Here is a 23,254-nt window from a genome sequence, read left to right as displayed (position 1 = left end):
TGAACCTTATCTTGGACTATATCCATATTTCGCCATTACACATCATCCATTTTTGGATAAATTTATAGATATTTGTAGATAATTTTTATTAAGACTTAAATTACATATGAAATTCATCTTAATTATCTTAATTTATAAAAATGGTATATTTAATGTTTGTTTTCTTTTAGAGAAATTATATTAAACGTCAATATTTGAAGCCAAGAATTGAGAAAGTACTTTTTAGAAAGTGTGTTTAAGAAATAGCACAATTATAATTCACACAATATTTTAGGATGAAATGGCCCCCATATATAAATAAAATTTACACTATTCACCCATCTTCTTCAACCATAACATACCCTGTTGCCATCATTCAAACTTTCAAACCTAAACCGATACCTGCCTCTTATTTGTGCCGAAATCAAGTGGAAATTGAATGAAAATATTGGTTTTTGTGTCGAAATTGCGAGGAAATCATTTCAAAAAGAAAAACACTATGCTTACTCACGAGTTGTACTAACCGCCTTACTATCTTTGTTAAAATTGCACATGGCACCCGTACTATGCGTTATATTTACAAAGGATAGTAAGATGGTGAGTAAGCATAGTATTACTCTTTCAAAAATAACGTATTTAACACGTTTCTTAGAATATATGCAACATTTTCAAAATTTAATATTTCAAACAACTTTCAAATACCGTTTAATAAGCCAATATATATATTAAAAAAAATCCATTACAAAAGAGTTCCTCAAGATCAAGATCACAAAATTAAGTATTAGGTGAGATTTTAGAGTGTAAGCATGAGTTTCGAATAAATTGTTAGGGATTTGCATTAGGGACAATTTTGCCTGCCAAATTTATGTTAAATGAAAATATGCTATTTCTTGAGACAATTCCAAAAAGTGCTATTTTTCAACTCTCTCTCTCTCTCACTCTGTTTGTGTCATTTGATATAATTTCTTTCTTTTAAAGTAATTTGACTTCAGTATAAAATTCTATCTAGGAATTTTTATTTTGTTTTAATGGTTGTATTAAATACATGAAAATTAATTCTGTTAGCTTGGACTCAAAAATCGAGTTACATCTTTCAGCAAGCAAACATTTACTATTTGTTATTCACATTACAAGAATTTAAGGTATATGTCTAGCCTTTTTATTAAATACTGAAAGGCAAAATCAATTAGGAAGTAACTACATAATTCCTAAAAGAAAAATGGTCAATGGATTTCTGTACTTCTCAACAAGTCTCATTTACTTTCCAAGAAAATAAAAATATTTCAAATAAATAATACTACTTTAAATTATGAAAATATCAAAAGCATTGTAACAAAGATAGTAACGTAAAAGAAAGAATTGTGTAATCAGATGTTCAATGATCAATCAATACCATCACCGTTATATTACAATTCTAGCATTACAAATTTCTAAGGTATCAACGTTCTCTTTTATACTGGATTTAGATATACTACATGATACAAAATTTCTCGTGTGTGGTTCATCCCCTGCAAGGGTAAAATTTGATGAACAATAATAAATAGTATAACCTAGTCAGATTTATCTAAATGAACTAAGAATATGATCGAGGTGAAAAAAAAGGCAGGAAGAAAGAATCTGTCTTCTTCATTAACTCAGTGTATGGTTTTGAGCCAGAAGACCATTGAGAAGTGGGCGCTCTGCATCCGTGTTCCCGGTGAGCCCCTTTTTATCATGATGCCAAACTCTGCCATCAGAAAATTGAGGATCAAGAAGCTGAACAACTTTTATTTAAGACCATCAAACAACATTTAGTTTAGTAGGCGCAACAGACTGCTGCATCGTAGTGACAAGTGGAAGCATTCGTCTCTTGCTTATCAAGTAAAACTACTATACACACATTAATTATGAGTCTAATATAAGAATCCCAGGTGATATGTGGGAGAGTGTTATGCACTTTTTTGTAGGCTGGAAGGAATGGAAGCTAATACAACAGTAAAACCTTCTCTAACGGCAAATCTCTTCTCCTCCACCACAATGACATGCCTAGAATAATAAAAAATATATGCGCTCTTCTTTCCCACCCAGCCCTTCCCTTTTATCCTTACTTTTCATTTTTTCTACATTAACCAAAGAAATTAGGTGTAAAGCTCAAAAAAGATACAATCACCAGATAAAATACTTAGTTAGCCCTAATTAAAGATTAAATCATTCTCCTATTTAAGCATCATAATCAAAGGCTTGAGTAAAGCAGCATAGAGACCTTACACTAGTTGATTGGAGCTCCATTGTAGAAGAATCTTCTCCATCCTATAGTACAAAGCATCAAAGTTCAATCATTCCGGAGTCGAGAATTTGAAAAACGAGGAAGAAGTTTATGTAGCAAGAATACCTCAATCAGCAAATCCTTTCTGGTAATCAAACCAATCACACGAGGTGCACGAGGGACAACAAATATATGCCTCAATCCTAGTTGACGGAAAAGATTATATACCTAGTACCATTGGCAAAATGGAAAAGTATCAAATGAGATTGAAATACAGTTGCATATATGGAAACATAAAAGTACAATTAGGATATAAACGAAAAGGTCACCTTTGTCAAAGACATATCTTCAGGGACAACATATGGAGAGGGATTCAAAAATGGAGCAAGATCTATGTACATTTCCATGTCATCTGAACTTAGATGTATATCGTTTATAGATAATCCTTTACTGGATACAGGTTTAGCAAATTCACTGAAATTGTGCCTGGAGTCCAGTAGATCAAATAAATCATAAACATGAGCAAAAAAAGGACAACCTAGAACTACTAAAGAATCACAACTAAATTATGAAATTTCTACTCACCTATGCTTGGGTCCAACCATGGGATCACAAGGCAAAGGACTATGCTGGAAATCTACCTTAGACTGAAGAACAACCAGCAAGTGGCTGCATAATAAATTCATACAGTTGAAGTCAGTTTAATTCCCATTTCTAAAATAGGAAAGCACACATACATGAATAAAATCCTTTCAATTCTACCTTCTAAGCACAAGTCCAATGACTAGTGTTTCTCCACTTCTTGTGTGATCAATCACCTACATCAAGTAGTACATCAAACATTAACATCATAAATCCTTAAAAAATAAACAAAACCAAAACAGAAAAAGCTAAACTTACCGGAAAGCCATTATGATTGTTGCTCCGCAGAATAGAAATTACATCTGCAACCTTCACAACACGAGGAAAGGACACAACCTTCAAAGATAGACAATCAGGCATTACAGGTTGAAATCAGATTAAAGAAAATGTAATAGGTATAAAAGGCCACACCATGGGGGAACTCAAACATCGAATCATGTCCAGCCATATAAGGCTGTGTATTCACTATCAGTGAATTTTTAAATGCTCAAAATGGAATAGGAGCTCAGAAGAGGAACATTGTAACTTTCCAATCAACTTAACCTAAACTTTTAAGTCCCAGCTGTTAACATTTATTAAAAAGTCCACAAATTTCAAGGCAATACCACCTCAGTTCATTTGTTTCAGAAACCCAAAAGGTAGTCAGACTCTGTTTTCATTTATTTTCAGAGCCTCTCCCCAGAACAAATCAAACATCATCCTTTAGCCTGACTCATACTTCAGCAGTGTAATTGTAAATCTTAACTCTGAATGGTTAGGCTACCTAGTAGATTATCTTTTACATGTAATCACAACTATACATTTCTCCCCATGAGTCCATGACTACATTTAAAAGAGTTTTTGGACCAAACACAACATCAAGTAGACAAAGCACTGAACAGACTAAAACCTTTTGAGTTCCACAGGCTTCCTTTGCTGTCATTGTCCGCATCTGATACTTGGGCCTGGATTCCAATAATGGAATGCCCTTCAACCGTGCTTGTTCTTCATATATACCTTCATTAAAGGCATCTCCAACAGCCTGCAGACGAAAAGGATTAAGTTCCTTTCAAAACACATCAATCAAGAAACATGCAAAACTATCATCAACATACCTTTGATATTAGAAGAACAAGCATGATAAGGGGAAGAAATTTCAAATTATTTGTGATTTCAACCATAATGACACAAAGTGACACTGTCATTCGCATAGAACCTCCAAGAAAAGAAGCGGCTCCCAGCAAAGCATATCTGACAATCCACCAGGAATTATTTCAGCACTTCAGGAGTTATGAAAAAGATGCAATCATAGAAGACCCATTTAGCTATAGTAAAGCATATAAATCTCATAACTGCGTTCAAGAGATGGGAAACAAAAAAGACACTCACGTTCCCTCTTCAATGTTGAGTTTCTTGTAAAAATTAACAGCAAACATGCCAACAAGACGTCCATATGTTGATCCTATCATTATTCCAGGAACAAACTGACCAGCAGGAACAGCAGTACCAAATGTCACCACTGCTAAGGTGTAAAACATAACCTGAGAAACATTACAAAGAACTCTAAAATTAAAAGAATAATATAGCTCACGGGAAATTACAAAAGCATAATGTTCATGAGCTACAATATTCAATAAGATATTTGGTATAGCAACAGATATCATACAAGTGATAACAACAATCTTCAAATTCTTAGCATCATGAATTGTCATAGCAACTTTTTTGTTGGAACTTTGGAGGAGGAAATATTAATTGGAGACAAATTATTCATAGAGTATACTTAAGCATTCAGGTATTCTATTTCATGACTTTCAACAGATGCCTTCCAAAGGAGTAATGTTTATAATGAACTTAAAATGATAAGCAGTAGACGTCTAAGGTAATCCAGCACTTGAAAATTAAAAGAAAAAGAAATCCAGAGACCATGGCTTCAGCTCAGCTATCTTAACATCATTTCCTAGTGTGCGTAGTTGCAGAAGTCCCCTATTCTCTAATTAACAATACAGAGTATAAGAACAAAATCATACTTCCCACCTAAGTTTCACGAGTTCAAAGTTCCTCCATAACCAAATTATGATTCACTTGTGGCCTAATGTCAAACTATACTGTCCACCTAACAGGAGGGGAGTGCAAACTCATACTAATCAATTAACATAAGGAAAGAAATTCTCAATTATGTGTGGTGGTTACTAGCACCAGAAAGAAACACAGAGGAAAATTACTGGCGGCTCTGCGAAAATCATCATAATCAAAGGCTTGAGTAAAGCAGCATAGAGACCTTACACTAGTTGATTGTAGCTCCATTGTAGAAGAATCTTCTCCATCCTATAGTACAAAGCATCAAAGTTCAATCATTCCCAAGTCAAGAATTTGAAAAACGAGGAAGAAGTTTATGTAGCAAGAATACCTCAATCAGCAAATCCTTTCTGGTAATCAAACCAATCACACGAGGTGCACGAGGGACAACAAATATATGCCTCAATCCAAGTTGACGGAAAAGATTATATACCTAGTACCATTGGCAAAATGGAAAAGTATCAAATGAGATTGAAATACAGTTGCATATATGGAAACATAAAAGTACAATTAGGATATAAACGAAAAGGTCACCTTTGTCAAAGACATATCTTCAGGGACAACATATGGAGAGGGATTCAAAAATGGAGCAAGATCTATGTACATTTCCATGTCATCTGAACTTAGATGTATATCGTTTATAGATAATCCTTTACTGGATACAGGTTTAGCAAATTCACTGAAATTGTGCCTGGAGTCCAGTAGATCAAATAAATCATAAACATGAGCAAAAAAAGGACAACCTAGAACTACTAAAGAATCACAACTAAATTATGAAATTTCTACTCACCTATGCTTGGGTCCAACCATGGGATCACAAGGCAAAGGACTATGCTGGAAATCTACCTTAGACTGAAGAACAACCAGCAAGTGGCTGCATAATAAATTCATACAGTTGAAGTCAGTTTAATTCCCATTTCTAAAATAGGAAAGCACACATACATGAATAAAATCCTTTCAATTCTACCTTCTAAGCACAAGTCCAATGACTAGTGTTTCTCCACTTCTTGTGTGATCAATCACCTACATCAAGTAGTACATCAAACATTAACATCATAAATCCTTAAAAAATAAACAAAACCAAAACAGAAAAAGCTAAACTTACCGGAAAGCCATTATGATTGTTGCTCCGCAGAATAGAAATTACATCTGCAACCTTCACAACACGAGGAAAGGACACAACCTTCAAAGATAGACAATCAGGCATTACAGGTTGAAATCAGATTAAAGAAAATGTAATAGGTATAAAAGGCCACACCATGGGGGAACTCAAACATCGAATCATGTCCAGCCATATAAGGCTGTGTATTCACTATCAGTGAATTTTTAAATGCTCAAAATGGAATAGGAGCTCAGAAGAGGAACATTGTAACTTTCCAATCAACTTAACCTAAACTTTTAAGTCCCAGCTGTTAACATTTATTAAAAAGTCCACAAATTTCAAGGCAATACCACCTCAGTTCATTTGTTTCAGAAACCCAAAAGGTAGTCAGACTCTGTTTTCATTTATTTTCAGAGCCTCTCCCCAGAACAAATCAAACATCATCCTTTAGCCTGACTCATACTTCAGCAGTGTAATTGTAAATCTTAACTCTGAATGGTTAGGCTACCTAGTAGATTATCTTTTACATGTAATCACAACTATACATTTCTCCCCATGAGTCCATGACTACATTTAAAAGAGTTTTTGGACCAAACACAACATCAAGTAGACAAAGCACTGAACAGACTAAAACCTTTTGAGTTCCACAGGCTTCCTTTGCTGTCATTGTCCGCATCTGATACTTGGGCCTGGATTCCAATAATGGAATGCCCTTCAACCGTGCTTGTTCTTCATATATACCTTCATTAAAGGCATCTCCAACAGCCTGCAGACGAAAAGGATTAAGTTCCTTTCAAAACACATCAATCAAGAAACATGCAAAACTATCATCAACATACCTTTGATATTAGAAGAACAAGCATGATAAGGGGAAGAAATTTCAAATTATTTGTGATTTCAACCATAATGACACAAAGTGACACTGTCATTCGCATAGAACCTCCAAGAAAAGAAGCGGCTCCCAGCAAAGCATATCTGACAATCCACCAGGAATTATTTCAGCACTTCAGGAGTTATGAAAAAGATGCAATCATAGAAGACCCATTTAGCTATAGTAAAGCATATAAATCTCATAACTGCGTTCAAGAGATGGGAAACAAAAAAGACACTCACGTTCCCTCTTCAATGTTGAGTTTCTTGTAAAAATTAACAGCAAACATGCCAACAAGACGTCCATATGTTGATCCTATCATTATTCCAGGAACAAACTGACCAGCAGGAACAGCAGTACCAAATGTCACCACTGCTAAGGTGTAAAACATAACCTGAGAAACATTACAAAGAACTCTAAAATTAAAAGAATAATATAGCTCACGGGAAATTACAAAAGCATAATGTTCATGAGCTACAATATTCAATAAGATATTTGGTATAGCAACAGATATCATACAAGTGATAACAACAATCTTCAAATTCTTAGCATCATGAATTGTCATAGCAACTTTTTTGTTGGAACTTTGGAGGAGGAAATATTAATTGGAGACAAATTATTCATAGAGTATACTTAAGCATTCAGGTATTCTATTTCATGACTTTCAACAGATGCCTTCCAAAGGAGTAATGTTTATAATGAACTTAAAATGATAAGCAGTAGACGTCTAAGGTAATCCAGCACTTGAAAATTAAAAGAAAAAGAAATCCAGAGACCATGGCTTCAGCTCAGCTATCTTAACATCATTTCCTACTGTGCATAGTTGCAGAAGTCCCCTATTCTCTAATTAACAATACAGAGTATAAGAACAAAATCATACTTCCCACCTAAGTTTCACGAGTTCAAAGTTCCTCCACTTGTGGCCTAATGTCAAACTATACTGTCCACCTAACAGGAGGGGAGTGCAAACTCATACTAATCAATTAACATAAGGAAAGAAATTCTCAATTATGTGTGGTGGTTACTAGCACCAGAAAGAAACACAGAGGAAAATTACTGGTGGCTCTTCACCCATTTCTATCACTTGGAATCCAAGATCAGCTCTTAAATAAACAGTCTGTCTTTACTGAACAGGCCACCAAGAACTTAAACATTGCTTTTTCTTTCTCTTTTTGGTTGTATCTTCTCTAGCCAGCATTTGTTTTGGCAGGCCACATGACCAATTTCGTGTATATGTGCAGTTTGACCAAAAAAGTAAAAATTCGGGAGAGAGTACAGGGTCACCATAATCATATAGGATTACAATATACTAAAGATACTAAAAGAGTATGCAAGAGCAAAATATTTTCAAGAGCCAATGCAGCAAGCTAAGTGAAAAAAATGCACTACCAAAAAGGTCAGCAAACTTTGAGCGGTGTACTCATGAATCGTTTTTGCACTAAACAAATTCCTTATGGCATCATCCTGTAACAAATAATAAAAATGTTAGATTGGAACCACTAGAGGCCTTGAGGAATTGACAAGACAAGGATTTGCAAAATTTTGTAATACCTGAGTGTTGAAGAAAATAGTTGCAAGATCATTGTATTCATTGCCCTTGCTACAGTAGAACTACAACCAGCACGGAAGGCAGATAAGAATAACGTAAAGCTATACAAAAAAGTATAGCAGCATGAACAAAGTGTAGAACACACAAAAGCTTCAAGAAACCACGTTAAAGATAAAAACAAAATGTTTCTTTTAACAGCAATTTCTTTCAGAATATGCAAACTGTTAATATTCTGATCATGATCGATTTGTAAAGGTCAATGCACTAAGCCAAGGAGAAAAACACAAACACCAGTGCTGCTATAAAATAGAGTAGCCAAGAAATTACAGTATAAACAGAGTTAGCAAGTTAAAGCGGAAGAGTCGATAACTAAGGTTCACAAGTAATATAAACTTTATTGGGTATATTTAACAAATACTTTTATCAAAACCAAATACAGCATAGAAATGAAACCCTGGTTTGAGTTTGATTTTAAATGAAAATCTGGCAGCACTGAATATCACAGTCAAATAAATAGTTGCAAAAACAAATTAGAAATAAACCAACTACAATATACCAGAGTAAATGAGCAAGCCAAACAAATATCCCCTACACAGCAGCAAGACAATCATAAAGAAAGCAAAGGGATGGTCTTACATTTACATAATTCCCATACATTCCTGGAGGTCTAGGGCATTCAATACCAGAATCAGGATCTGCTTCAGGGCAAGGACTACATTTTCTTAAAAGTGGTAGCCCAAAGGAGACAGTTGAGGTTATCAGGGAGATGAGACATGCTTCAATAATCTGTAAAAATTTGCATTAGAGGAGGAAGAACAAAGTTGAAAGTGAAACAAGATAATGGCACACAAAAAAATCAACAATATAAACAACAATACTGTATAACTTACCTTGACTCGATTCCCTTTTTTGTGCAAATAATTTCTACGCCAGTAAGTCATATAAAGAGTAAGTTGGTTAAACATTGCTCCTGAAAAATAAAAGCAAAACACTATTAATGACTGTAAACCTTTTGAACAATGTGAAAGACAACCAGAACAAAAACATACCAAGTAGACCTCCAATAACCCCAATAACTGCCATTGGCAATAACTCTTCAAAAGAATAGTCCTCTTGGCCACTAAAAGTGGGTTGAAAAATATAGTTAGACCGCTAGAAAACTCAAGCAGGGAAAGTAGGAAAGAGCTGAAGAAAGTATAGATCCTAACTCTGATATGTCCCATATTATGAAGCCGCCTGAGCCAAAATGTCCACACTTGCCACTTCTACACCATCCCATTGCAGTACGGACCACAACAGCCACAATGGCAGAAGTGAAAAAGACCCGCCACATAAGTTGACTCCTCCACCTTCACAAAAATGATGGAAATCGACATTAAACAAAATATTATTCTGGTAGACATTTGGATTGTACAGATAAACATTTAAGTATCACAAAAAAAAAAAAAAGAAAAAAAAAAAAAAAAAAAATTTGATATGCATATATTCACACTGCCATGCTTAAAAACTTAAATATGCAAGTATAAGGACATTTATGCAATTAAAAGGTACACTATGTAATCAGTAACACAACATTCTTACCAAGATGTAACCTCTTCTAATGCAAATAATACACCACCAACTGGAGCTCTAAAAGCAGCAGCAACACCAGCTGCACATCCACATGTTACCTTTTCAAAAAATAACACAAATGAGAGATGAGCTCTATTAAACAGAATAAGTCAAATATTTCAACCAAATCTTAGAATAAGAGAGATGCTCATAAAAGTTGCACAGTTTTCCACATAACATACAAGTCAATAGAGACAGTGCTACTGCCAATAGACTAACTGACATATCAGAACATAAAAAATGTACTCAAAGGCCAGACTCATGACTTAAAAATAACATACATCACAATAAGTGGGGTTGCATGAAGATCTAACAAGGAAGCATTACCCAAGGTACTTCCTTCTACACTTAAGAACAGGATGGTTCACACTATTGACTTTCAAACACGTTAAAGTTACTCACAAGATCACGGCGATCCCGATCACTCTTGAAAACCTGTAGCCACCTTGAACTTAGATGGTATTTAGTGGATCCACCCTGAAACATTACATGAAAAAGGTAATTTAAGTAACAGCAATAAAAATGTAATAGTATAGTAACTGCAACAGGCTCTAGAATGGTACACAGATCACATCTGACATAAAAGTCAACAGGAACACACTTAAAATTCCTAGAAATCATTATCCCAAAACTTGCAAGAGAATTGATATGAAAGACCTTAAAACATTCATTTAAGAGCTTTTGCAGTTTCCCTCAATAAAGACATGAAACTTCAGTTGCAACAAATAAACAATTGGCTGTGTTCTTTTTACATTTAAACAAACTTCAAGAACCTATGGCAATCAAATGACTTAATCACTATGAAAGGCCCATGTTTAAGAACAGAGCATATTTTGAGGTGTATAGATGGCATAGTTGCGCAATTCAAATCATTCCAACAAGAGACACTTACTTGTCCAAGCAAAGAAGCAATACAAGCACCAGTGTGAACAAGAGGGCCTTCTTTGCCTAGAGCTAGACCACCACCCACTGAACCAATGCTTCCAAATATCTGCATATCACCAAGATAAGAATCAATTAGAGCACATAGAACGAAAATGATGCAGCTTAGTCATTAGGTTTTCATAAAGGATTCATTTTGTTTTCCTATCGGGATTCAGAAGTATTCACGAAGTTTTTACACCCAGAATCAGTAGAATGTCAATATCACTAGTGTCACATGTTTAGGAATCCCAATAAGGTAAACATTCAGTAAGTATTTCTAGCCTCCTTAGACACAGTTTCCACATAATTACTGAGTGGTGTTTAATTATTTCAGCTCAGTTTTCAGTTAGAAATGATTTTCCATCTTTGGCGGATGTTAACTTAAAGTATCACTGGATAAACTCTCCTCAACTTAAATTAGGATCCTTTGAAACTCTGGGGCAGAATTAGAACATCTCCACACACAAAAAAATAGCAAACCAAGAAATTCCACAAACCTTTCCAATTAAGGTTCTGAAAAGAAGAATACCAGGAATATCAATTCCTGCAAATTTAAGTAACAGTCAACTCCCTTGGCATATGAAAGCTAAAACAGATCTCAACAAGCAATACCAAGGAAAAACAGATCAGCAACTGTAGCTTACCATTTAAATAACCCTTAATTTCAGGAATGCCAGAGCCCGCTGCCGCTGGGGAAAAATGGGTGACGATGTATACAGAAGAAAAGACTAAAACCAAGTTTATTAATATGTACACCAGAAAACCAGCAAAATATGATTTTTGTATTATATTAAAAGTTAATGCAAACTTCCAGCCGGCAAAGTTCTCAACAGATATATTGATGAAAACAGCAGCAAATGCAGTACCTGAAAAATCAACCAAAGGAAAAATTAAAAAAGAAAACAAAAGATGACAAAAAACTGTATAAAATGTAAAATGACAGATGATAGTGAAAATGTGAACATCTATTAAAGTAAATAAGAACTAAGAAAAATCATCAGAAGTATGAATTTCAATCTCTAGCGTTTAACGAAATTATGTTTGTGAGTACTAAAAACAATAAGATTGTGCATCAGCATTACATCATTTCCAGGTGACCATTCAAAGGGCAGGAAACATTTAAGTAGATAGTGTTGTACATCCAAAATTTGCTTTCACCTCAATGTTGCAAAATTGTTAAATTGGTAATTACATTTCATTTCATTCATTTAAATTTTGCAATAAATAAAGTAACCATTGATATCATAATTAAGTGCAAATGATGGATTATATTAACAACAAAAGACTATCAATTAATCTACTAGTCAAAGTGTTTTTATTGGATACTCCCTAACAACAGACTTTCAAATTTTCAGAGTAAATCAAATTGATCTAAGAAAACAACAGCACAATAAATCGCACTCGCATAATTGGATATCTGCCAACAAACTCTCACCAAAGTCTCAGCAGAAGCGATAAATTACTTATCACATTATCCAGAACAAATAATATGGTCACACAATGTATAAAAAACACACTACTAAAAAATTCCATAACTCATTCCGCCAAATCTACAAGCCAGTCCACTTTAATTAAAACAATTTACATCGGATCACTACACAAGGCATGAGAAAGAAAAAATGAAGATGAAACAGAGCACTATTTACTATCCGCTTACCAATGCCAATGAGCAAAGCAAAGAACCATTTCACCACCACATAATATCCAACATAAAGCTTTCCTCTCAGCGCCTATAATATAAACAAACACAAATAAGCACAAATTAACTCAAAATCAAACTCCAAAAATAAAAATAAAATAGAAACAGAAACAGAAACAAAAACAAAAAGTTTTGTACCTGCTCTTCTCGATAGGCGTAATTCTCAATAACTTCATAGTCAAGACTGTCAACACCGTTGCCTCCACCGCCTGAACTCAAGAGCCCAATACCTTCAGACTCGCCGTCCTCTCCGTTCGGAATACGAGACCAAACCAGCTTTGCCGTTTCAAGTCCATTCTGCAAGTGATTCGATGACATAATCGATTCACTATAAACTCAGATCTCCTCCAAATCAAACCCTGGCCTGGCGTTCAATTCTCCGAACAGCAAAAAAAAAAAAAAAATTATACTATTCAAATCGTAAATAACCAACTCAGCCTCAATCAACCGCAATTCTGAAAATTTAGCGAGAGAAAGAGAGAAACCAAGAAACACAAATTAACTAGCACGCACAAACGTAAGTGAGTTTCTCTCTTTCTCTCGAAATCCTTTTATTTATTTTCTTTGGTTCGTCGCTGTATTTTGTTCTTTATATGCCGTTGCGTCTCCCGTTAATATATTGACTCGGAATTCCATTTTGCTTTTCGGCGAAGCAGAGATGCGCGGGGGGTTTTGATCACATGCATCTCATCTGTACGCAAACTTTTTCAGCGTTTTGACTTTTCTGTTTGATGAAGGGCTACACTGTGCCTGATTGGTTGGATATGATGACGTGGAAGGCAGAATTTTCAGGAGATTTTCTAACACTGATGTAGGGAATATTAGTTCATGAGTCGTCATTAGGGACTTGGAGTAGACCAACACCAACCGCTGAGATTAATAATAATTCAATCCAAGGTAGGTGCTTTTGTGGGCACGTAAGGCAAGCTGATAATTAATAATTTAATATATTTAATAAGTTTTCAGATGAATTGTTAATTGAGATTGAATCGTAATCACTCAAAATGAGGGATTCAGTTGGGTATATGATAAATATTTCTCACCTTTTAACCTACAAAAGTAGTGGCTTAGTTTTGAAATTAGTTTGGTGCGCCTTAGTTGAGCCTAATAACACTCACCATTCATGTTCTAATCAAAGAAACATTACGTGGGAAATGAATAAGCAAGCATACGATAGCTGCCTACTATGTCGACAATATTCTAATAATAAAAATTGTTCTACAACTTATTCTTTCAAATTTTTTCACATTGACAACTCGCAATTGGTCAAAACTCTCGATTTAATAGACAAAATTTATTACTAATTGATCAATTACGAACTGTCACATCGAAGTTATAAGAGATAGTTTGTGAGATTATATTTTAAGTACAGTATTACTCATATTCCAATTAGGAATACCATTTTATTTTTATTTTTTTTTGTAAATTTTAAAGGAATATCAATCATTAAGCATTATTTTAATTAAATCTTTGGATATATATATATATATATATATATTATAATAATTTAGATAAATGTTAACATTTTAAATTATAAAGTTCAAATTAGGTTTTATAAGGCAAACGTAGAAGATGGCAATTGGAGTGTGATTATGATAATATAACTAATAAATCGGTAGTGACTAGTGACAGTGGCACATATTGAGTCAATCGAGGACGAATGGCCCAAAGTAAGGGTTCTGGCTTTAACTTTGAACCGCAGACGAGAACCATGTGAACATAACTAATAAATTTGTTTCATTCATCTAACATTTTATGTTGACTTGGACTTCAAATCTTCTATAATCGGTCGAATTAAATTTAAGCTTCTTGACAACTTGAATTGATTTTATTTAGGAGCTGATTTGTGGAGACATAGACAACAGTAACACCGGAAATTTGGATTTGTTGACTTTCTGCTTAACATGGCTTTGAATTGTAAACAATGATATGGTTGCTGCAAGAAAAGTCAATCGATCAAATACAATGTAATTACGACACCCAAATTAATAGTTGATGAACACATTTTTGTTTTTCCCTGACAATTTTGTGAGGGGAAAAGTACATACGTTTGAATTTCCTTTTTATTATTTCAACGAATTAAAATAAATAAATAGGGGAGGATTAAGTAATTTAACCGCTTCCAGCCATCTTCACTATGTCATCTCCAGATATCTTATTATTGGGTGGTACCTGCAAAAGCTCAGTTTTGAAAGGCATGGTTCGGATTTTCTACATCTCTCTTTTGCCTTATGCATTTCATAATTTTGTCCGCGGAGAGGATTCAGCTATAGCCAGCTCTGTATACATATCTGATATCGCTTTCGCAAAATACTGCTTCGCTTGAGGTCTCTTCACCTGAAAATAAATAAGAAGTGAGAACCTACATAATTTTATTTTATTTTTCATTTCCATTTGCACTTCTTTCGAATTTTCACTTCAAACTAAAGACTTGCCTTAAATGTCGGCGTGAGCAGACCATTTTCCAACGTGAACGGTTCATGCACCAACGTCACAGCTTTGACAAATTCAAAACCTCTCAGCTGCAAATAATTTATCCATAAATATATGAACAATGGTGAAGAGAACAATTAAGGCCGTGAGAATAATGGTAAATTTCAACTTCATTAAGATGCATTTACCTGCGCTTCTCTTCCAATTGCATCCATGTCAGCCAGGACAGCGGCTTTTGTTCTTGGGTCATTGCACAGTTGCCCTAGATCTTCATACTGCACTCAGACATTAGCAGATAATCATCAACAAAAAGAATCGTAGCTCTCCTGGGTGAAATTATGATAAGCAAGGCCAACATATTAAATGCACCACCCAAGCATGCTCTTCCGTAAATGTAATAATCAAGCTGTGATGGCAATTACAATAAAACCAGCAACTAGTGGCCTCCCAAACACAAATATGCAAAGCAAGAGAAATTCATCTAGACCTAAGTTCCAGTATAAAGGTTCAAGTGCAATTTATACAATAATTTGACTATTTGTTATTTATTTAAGACTGAAAACCAAGATAACATCACCTTAATGCCTTCAGATGCCGCCCATGCTTTTAGAACATCTTGATCCAGTGAGACAACCGCTACCAAAGAAGAATTTAGGCTGTCACCTGAAAATTGAAACTTATACACATCAGCTAACAGAGAGGTAGAGAAAGAGGAAGATAACGCAGTGCGAAATCTTATTTTCTTACCATAGACAAAGCACTGGGCAACAAACTTGCATTTGGCATATACATTCTCAATTTTCTCTGGAGCTATGTACTCTCCCTGAGCTAACTTAAAGATGTTCTTCTTCCTGTATCAGTAAACAAGATTTCAAAGTTAAAAAAAATGCTAAAAGTCTGTAGCATGCTCCAAGAATTATTCATCCTGGAGATAAAAATAGAGGTTCATCATCCACTCCAAACATCAGCTCTCACAAGTTCATATCTAATGTTCATTTGATTGGTACCTAATTTGGATTGATCTTAATAAGGTGTTTAAAACCTCAAAATTCTGGGAGAAAAAAATTGACGAAAAAAAAAAAAGGAATACAATAATTTTTGTTATGCTCACAGATCCCTAGTTCCCAGAAGGGTTAAATAAAATGTGCTTCTACCAAATAGCAACAACCTTAAGAATGGTTGAAAATACTACAACAAAATGAGTGGGAATTCCAAGTCAATTATGTCATCATAAAGAAACCTTATTTGTGCTACTAATGCATTAACTAAAAGCCATTTGATGCCATAACCTGGAAATTTGTTTTCCCATAGCAGCCGGTAGTAATGATGCCTAAGATTCTCAGAAAACCAAAAATCTCTGGCCTCAAGACTTAAAACATACTACAAGTTTTATTGCAAGCTCGATATTTTCTCCTAGCATCTACAGACTATGTAAACCACAAATAGGAAGATAAAAACATGTAATTCATTGTATGCCCTGATTCTCTATGAGACTAAAGAGGAAAAAAATTATTTATTCAACCAGAGATAGTCATTAAGGATGGCAAGATCTCACCTATCAATAATCTTTAGACGACCTCCAGGTAACCACAACCCCACATCTCCAGTATGAAACCATCCATCTTCATCGATAACTTCTTTCCTGTCCAATTTAATTAAAATATCATTATTAAGGGGCACTCCAGAAGCTCAATAACATCAAAGGAAACAGTAGTAGGGTAAGGTGAGTACGTCTGCACTTCATCTTTGTAATATCCCTTAAAAACAATGGGACCTCTAACACAGATTTCACCACGAGGATAAGGCTGATCCTCAGATGTGTAGTTCATCTCTGGGACATCCACAAGCTTGATCTCTAACAAATCAGCAGAAGGCATTATGAAGAAAGCCCAATAAAATAAATGAATGAAAAGCATGTAGCCAGATGGCAAAGCTTTTACATTCTATATGCCATATGTAATATGCATGCCAGTAACTCACCGCATGCTGGACTTGGAGAGCCAACATGACCAGAGAGGTTGTCACCCTCGTCCACAGCACTTATAACACATGAAGTCTCAGTCATTCCATATCCTTCACTTACTCGCCCACCAAAGCAGCTGCAAGCAATAACCCATTAATAGGTATGTGAGAGAAGCCTTAATTTCTTTGTAGGAACCGAATATCTAAAGCAGTAACTTACATTTTCAAAAAGTCCATGACATCAGGAGATAATGGTGAAGCACCTGAACACATAAAACGAATTCTTCCTCCAAGTTTTTCTCTTATCTTGTTGAATACCAATTTGTCCCACATGGGAGATGGATTCTTACCTGCCAAGTTGATGAACCATGTATCACATTTGTACCATGAATGTAACAAAAAAGTGGAATTTTTATATTTTCTTAAAAAGCTGTAACTGAGGTTAAATAAATATAATACAGATAATTGTATACACATACACACACAAATATAGAGCTCCTTTATATGCTATTCATTACCACTCAATAGTGCTTGCTTCTTAGAGTTGTATGCTGCATTAAACAGCCTCTCCTTTAGCACACCAGATGTCTTTACAGCATTTGTAATGCTGCAGAATCAAGGTACTTCACGCAATTAACCCATCAACACTAGTTGCAACCAAGTAAATAATTTAGTAGTAATGTCAGTGTATTCACCCAGCATATATTCTATTATACAGACGAGGAACACTGCAGAATATAGTGGGTCTTAGAGCTGCCAAATCATCCATCAGTTTCATGTTGTCCTGCAAACAGAGGTCAAAGGAATAATGTAAGACCTATTAACAGAACACAAGTCAAAGTACTTTTCATTTCTACCAAGCCAACATAAAAAAATAAAAATAAAAAGAATTACAAATATACTAAAGTATTCGGTTGCATTACAATATTTATCTGTATTTGAAAACAATCTTGCAGAGTTCTGTTAGATAAACTGTTAGTCAGAGTGTTGCTAGCATCCAGAAATTAATGTTAAGAAGTATAAGATTATTCACAATTGAACTGAACAAAGACACTAAAAGGAACCAATTTACAAAACCATGAATCAACTTGGTAAATCATTTGTGCAAACAATTTGCTTGGTAATTTGAAATGTAAGGAAAAAACACAATGCTTGAACTTCAGCTCCACAAACTTTTTTAAAAAAAAAAAAAATTAAGGCTCCATTTGGTTAGGCTCCATTTGGTTCATTGTTCTGATGCTTTTTAGAATAGTATTTTGGAAAAAGTAAAGTTGAGTTGAGTTGGGTTATTTTTACGAGAAAGGTAATGGTTAATGTTTTGATTAGAACAAAGTAGGATTGGATTTTGAGAATTTTTTGCATTTTTGGATTTTTAGAATAGAATAGTGGAATAGGATAATGGAAAAATAGTGAAACAAATGCAACGTAAGTCATTCTTCCAATCAAAAGGAAAACAAACATTAACTTGAAGATACAACATTTAAAGCTGAATCACATACCCCTTGGTAAAATCCAACAGAAACTCCAAAATAAACTGTCATGACTTGGTTCGCTCGTTCATAAATATGTGCCAGAGGAAGGTAGGATATGTAACTGGCAATTAACAGGTAAGTCAGCAAAAAGAAACCAGTGCAATAAAACAATGAGAACAAGAAATTATGTAATGGAACAAAAGTACTAGCACTCACACATCAGAGGGGGAGAATTTAGTAGAGATAGTGCCCCCAGCAACATTTGCAATCAAGTTTCCATGAGTCAATACAGCCCCCTTGCAAAAATTCAAAAAATTGAAAATATGTTTCCATATAGATCGCAAAAAGCAGTCAAATCAATTATATGGGAGGCTATAACTCAACAAAATCTTAGTAATACATCGTACCTTTGGCATGCCAGTTGTACCACTTGTGTAGCAAATTGTTGCCACATCATCAGGATTTGGTGAAGAAAAAGGCTGAAGGTTACTGCAGCCCTAAAAGGAATCCATTCACATGAGCGAACAATTATTTTAGCTGATTATAAGAAACAACCATTTCATTGAAAGTCCATTTAAAGAACAGCATTACATGCACTAATCTATTGGGAGAAAAACCTATTAATATTTATGATCAATGCTAATTCTCATATTAACCCCCTGTTTCAAAGAAAGCAAATATAGCACATAATATATTTAATCACATACAATTATGTAGCAGAAATATGAAGGCTAGAAAAAGAAGACTAAATAAAGCAAGTTTAATCTTCCTTTCACCATAATGGACAAAATGAAACATTAAATTCAAATCATATACAGGATCCGACTATATCAATGCATTCCTTGAGAGAATCGAAATCAGTGTTGCTTAACTGCTGAGAATAGAAAAGGATATACCTGACTAAGTAATTTGGTGTATGTTACAACCTGAACTCCAGTTGAAGATGGAAGAGATGGCATCTTATCATCCATCCCACCAACAACCTGTATAGGCAGAAATCAAATTAACATCCTTCTAAGGAATAGGAGGACTAGAATTCTTTATTTTGTTAACAGATACAGTTAAGAAAGATCAGATTCTGTTTCATACCACAACTAGACGGACAGTTGGGATCTCAGCCAAGAAGCTCAGCAACTGCAAATTCCAAGTGATAACACCAAATGTTCTCAGAAGAAAAATCATAATGACTAAATAATATATAGACAATGGTTGTCAAAACACTGTCGCTTTAATTCTTTTACCTAGTTGTTTGACACAATAAAGCAAGTCATTCCAATTCCATGGTGTTGAAAGGGGATTGAAAGCTAATAATTTTTAATGCTAACCAAGCAACTCTCAATATCATTGGGTTGAGATAAATGGATGGCTCACAAATTTGTCAATTATGTCAAAAATTAAGTAAAAATTTAAGTTATAGTTACCCAAGCCTAAGTCAGTAATAATTTAGTTTCCTTTACATGACAGCAGAAGTTCTGCTGCATTGAAAGAGGTCATAAGGAAACATCAGGTTTTTTCTACTTGAGAAAGAAAAAAAGGAAAGAAAGAAAAAGCAATCAGGTGATTTCTACAGAGCATAATAAAAATAAAAGCGGCTCACGAGCTGATAATTAGTGCAAATATACAAAGAACATTATTTTGAGTTTTAACCCTCAGCTAACTGAATAGAATACAGAAAGGAAAATTTCTAATCATCTCCCAAAAGAAATGGAATACCACTCTGCAGTTAGAAGAGGATATCTAAATAATATAAATGAAACAAAAGGATCGTTCTCTAGTTTTTTGAGCAAAACATTGACTAGGCGCATTCATAGCCATCAAGAAAATCAAGTTATTTCATGATTGATAGAAAAGGATAAGATTTGACTCCAGATGAAGATATTGTAAAAGGGAAGAGCAGGTTATAGTGGATGTCGTCAACACATCGAGAAAAGGCATAATAAACCACAATTTAAATACAAATGATGACCCACATGGTAGTGGAGTCAAGATTCTGTTTAGTACACGGTTGTCTCATCATAAACATTTTTACTTCTTTTCTCAGTAACTTTTTGAAGGAATACAACCATTATTTTTTTATCTTGTCATCCTTTACCATTCAAGGCTTTCAAGGAAAAACAGATACAAAACTTGAGTTCGGACCAAGAAAAAATTTGCCCAAAAAGAGTAAATCATTAATCACTAACTCCATCCATGTGCCAAAAAATATCGAAATCATTATCATTTTGCATATTTAGCCATTTCATACCCATTTACCTAAAAACCTAAATCACCTAGTATCTTTATTCTATCATGTCAATAACCAAAAAATATATGTCTTAGCAAATATGTCAAAATTGAAAAATATTTTTATTAAATTCTCAGTCGATAAAGATATGGTTGCAGAAGAAGTATCTATGTTAAAAAGCTTATTCCTCCTAAAGTTTGATGACATTGTTTAAGCAAAAGGGAAACTCAAAAAGGGCATAGATTGGACTTACAGAATTCAATGTCTCGGGAACGCAAAATATGGCTTGTATACAAGCATGGTTGACAATGTACTTGACTGCATCCGGACCTGCAAAGAAACAAAACTTGATTGAAGTGACAAAAAGCTAGACCAGGCCAGCAAAAATCCAACTAAAGCTCTATGTTTGACCAGTGACAAACCAAGAGTATCGTATAAAGGAACAGATATGTAAGAATATGCAGAGCAGGCATGATCAACAATAAGCCACTCTGGTCTATTGATGAAATAAATTCCAATGCAAGATCCCTGTTACAAACAAACAAATAATAATCATATGGTAAGTGGGTAATAATCTTGACATATATCAATTACAAGAGCAAATTTCACTAACTATCATTAAATCAAAAACATATTATCAAAACTAAGATGATTCACCTTTGGTATTCCATGATAAATTAGGCCAGAACCTAGAGCTGTCCGAGCATTACCAACTTCTCCATATGTCATCCATTTGTACCTGAAGACCAGAAAGAGCATAACTTGGTGAGGGGCTTCAACAGGAAATTGAAAGTTCATTTGATAAAATGAAACTTACTCTCCAACTGTCCCATCAACCCGGATACGGGTACCCAAATACTTGTAGTCTCGGAAAGTATCAACCGCACGCCTAAGTTTACAAAGTTAAAAGACACAAGTAAGCACATTTATATATACAATCTAAAATGAGTTAATATATTAAACACCCAATATTTAACGAGTGGACAGATTTGAAACTTAAATACAGTTTGGCAAGTAATTGAGGATGCTCACACAAAATTGTCGTGCAAAGTAGCAATTTCGGGATGCTCAGCGAATCTGCTCACAAGCTTCAATGGAGAGTGAGCAGACCTGTCATTAAAAAAGAAGAGGATGATAAAAGCCAAAAAACAGAGATAGAAAGTTTTAGCAATGGTAATGGGTACCATAGAGCAATTCCAATGACAGTGATCATACCCACCTATATACATTCCACTTTCCAGTGTGCAGTTTCTCTGGAAGAACAACACTGTAACCCTGCTCTGCTCATAAAGCAAATGCAAGAATGACAACATTAAATTATGCATATATACATATAAAACAAGGATCTCTACAGTGCACCATTCAATGTGTTAGAAGTTCATGTTCCATGTCAAGTTCTATGTCAATCCCGCTAGTCTTCATTCTTCCAGTATCAATAACAGTACATTATTAAAAAAAAAAAAGAAAAAATCCATCAAAACAAGGTATTTAAAAAATTTAAAATAGCAACGGACGTACGCAACTAACAAAAAGTTCATTCATGATGATTACTGAACCAGAGGCTTCCATACGCCTCTGAATGCTAACTGGCTATGGGAGTGAACCAAGAAAACCATAACCAAAAATTCCATCACACCTTATGACAAAAATGGACTACAACCCTGGAGTCTTCGTCAACTTCAACACTTTTATGAATATGCTCTAGGATACATGCCCAGAACCAAAAATTGTTGGCATATGTATCATATAATGTAATACAATTATGGAGCTTTCAATACTGAAAAAAAGTTCATTCAATCACAGACAAAGATAGTGCCTGTTGGGTCCCATGAAATTTCTCCGAGTTCATAGCATATCAGTCGCATTAAAAGTTTCAATAAATAGAAAAAAGTCAGGTGACCCCACAGTACCAGCAATGGAAACTCCTAACAATTGAAAAACTCTAAATCAATCAAAAGCAATAACTAATACAATAACAACAAAGAAAATCCCTAGCTTCATACGCATCACATAATAAAAAAATAAAATAAAACAAATCACAAATTACAAATTTACCAAATTCAAATAATAAGATCACGAAACATAGAAACAAAAAAATAAAACAAGAAATAAATGCAAAAACAGACACTGCTACTTAACGTAAAAACGCAGAGGTAGAGACAGATAGATAGTTTACCACAGACGAACTCGCCGGCGGTGGGATTTCGACTGAGCTGAGAAGCAGAATCAACGGAGGAGACGAGGTGGGCTTCAATGGCTTTTATGCGACGTCGAGCAGCAATTGAATGATCCATAAGTTAGATTACTTCCCCTTATCTTCTTTTTTGTTTTTTTTTTTTTTTTTAACTCTCGAATGAAGTTGGAACGATTTTCCGTTTGTTTCTCGAGAAATCAGCAGTCAGAAAAGTAAGAGGGAAAGGCAGGCTATTTAAGGTAGATGATGAGCTTATACGATTGAGATAAAAACGTCGCTATGGGCTTATGGC

The 23,254-nt window shown here is 34.6% G+C and overlaps 2 protein-coding genes across 6 annotated transcripts; both read right to left on the bottom strand.

The window, feature by feature from the left end:
* Positions 1–1,321: 1,321 nt before the first annotated feature.
* LOC116135010 (chloride channel protein CLC-d) lies at positions 1,322–13,281 on the bottom strand. 5 transcript variants are annotated; one of them, XM_031420702.1, is made up of 23 exons: positions 12,816–13,281; positions 12,636–12,708; positions 11,623–11,844; positions 11,476–11,522; positions 10,947–11,045; positions 10,457–10,531; positions 10,025–10,113; positions 9,652–9,792; positions 9,493–9,563; positions 9,334–9,413; positions 9,080–9,229; positions 8,446–8,505; positions 8,284–8,358; positions 7,137–7,288; positions 6,863–6,998; positions 6,658–6,789; positions 6,027–6,104; positions 5,889–5,944; positions 5,712–5,795; positions 5,456–5,612; positions 5,253–5,354; positions 5,124–5,170; positions 1,322–1,705 (listed from the first exon to the last, which is right to left on the bottom strand). In XM_031420702.1, exons 1-23 carry the CDS (start codon positions 12,993–12,995, stop codon positions 1,609–1,611), a joined length of 2,403 nt encoding a protein of 800 aa, XP_031276562.1. In that variant the 5' UTR covers positions 12,996–13,281; the 3' UTR covers positions 1,322–1,608. The 5 variants fall into 5 exon arrangements, with proteins under 5 accessions (XP_031276562.1, XP_031276563.1, XP_031276565.1 ...); XM_031420703.1 differs by lacking the exon at positions 5,124–5,170 and adding an exon at positions 2,222–2,268; XM_031420705.1 differs by lacking the exon at positions 5,124–5,170 and adding an exon at positions 2,227–2,268.
* A 1,288-nt stretch (positions 13,282–14,569) lies between these two features.
* LOC116135037 (long chain acyl-CoA synthetase 6, peroxisomal-like) lies at positions 14,570–23,254 on the bottom strand. Its single transcript, XM_031420743.1, has 23 exons — positions 22,945–23,254; positions 21,988–22,048; positions 21,801–21,878; positions 21,586–21,657; positions 21,426–21,507; positions 21,191–21,296; positions 21,022–21,098; positions 19,634–19,678; positions 19,441–19,527; positions 18,952–19,041; positions 18,761–18,840; positions 18,572–18,665; positions 17,768–17,856; positions 17,591–17,679; positions 17,293–17,422; positions 17,091–17,209; positions 16,842–16,965; positions 16,666–16,752; positions 15,858–15,961; positions 15,688–15,773; positions 15,299–15,385; positions 15,113–15,199; positions 14,570–15,014 (listed from the first exon to the last, which is right to left on the bottom strand). Exons 1-23 carry the CDS (start codon positions 23,060–23,062, stop codon positions 14,916–14,918), a joined length of 2,091 nt encoding a protein of 696 aa, XP_031276603.1. The 5' UTR covers positions 23,063–23,254; the 3' UTR covers positions 14,570–14,915.

This window comes from Pistacia vera, unplaced genomic scaffold (assembly GCF_008641045.1).
Source record: "Pistacia vera cultivar Batoury unplaced genomic scaffold, PisVer_v2 Contig293, whole genome shotgun sequence".
NCBI classification, from domain to species: domain Eukaryota; kingdom Viridiplantae; phylum Streptophyta; class Magnoliopsida; order Sapindales; family Anacardiaceae; genus Pistacia; species Pistacia vera.
This window is presented reverse-complemented; position numbering and strand designations above follow the sequence as displayed.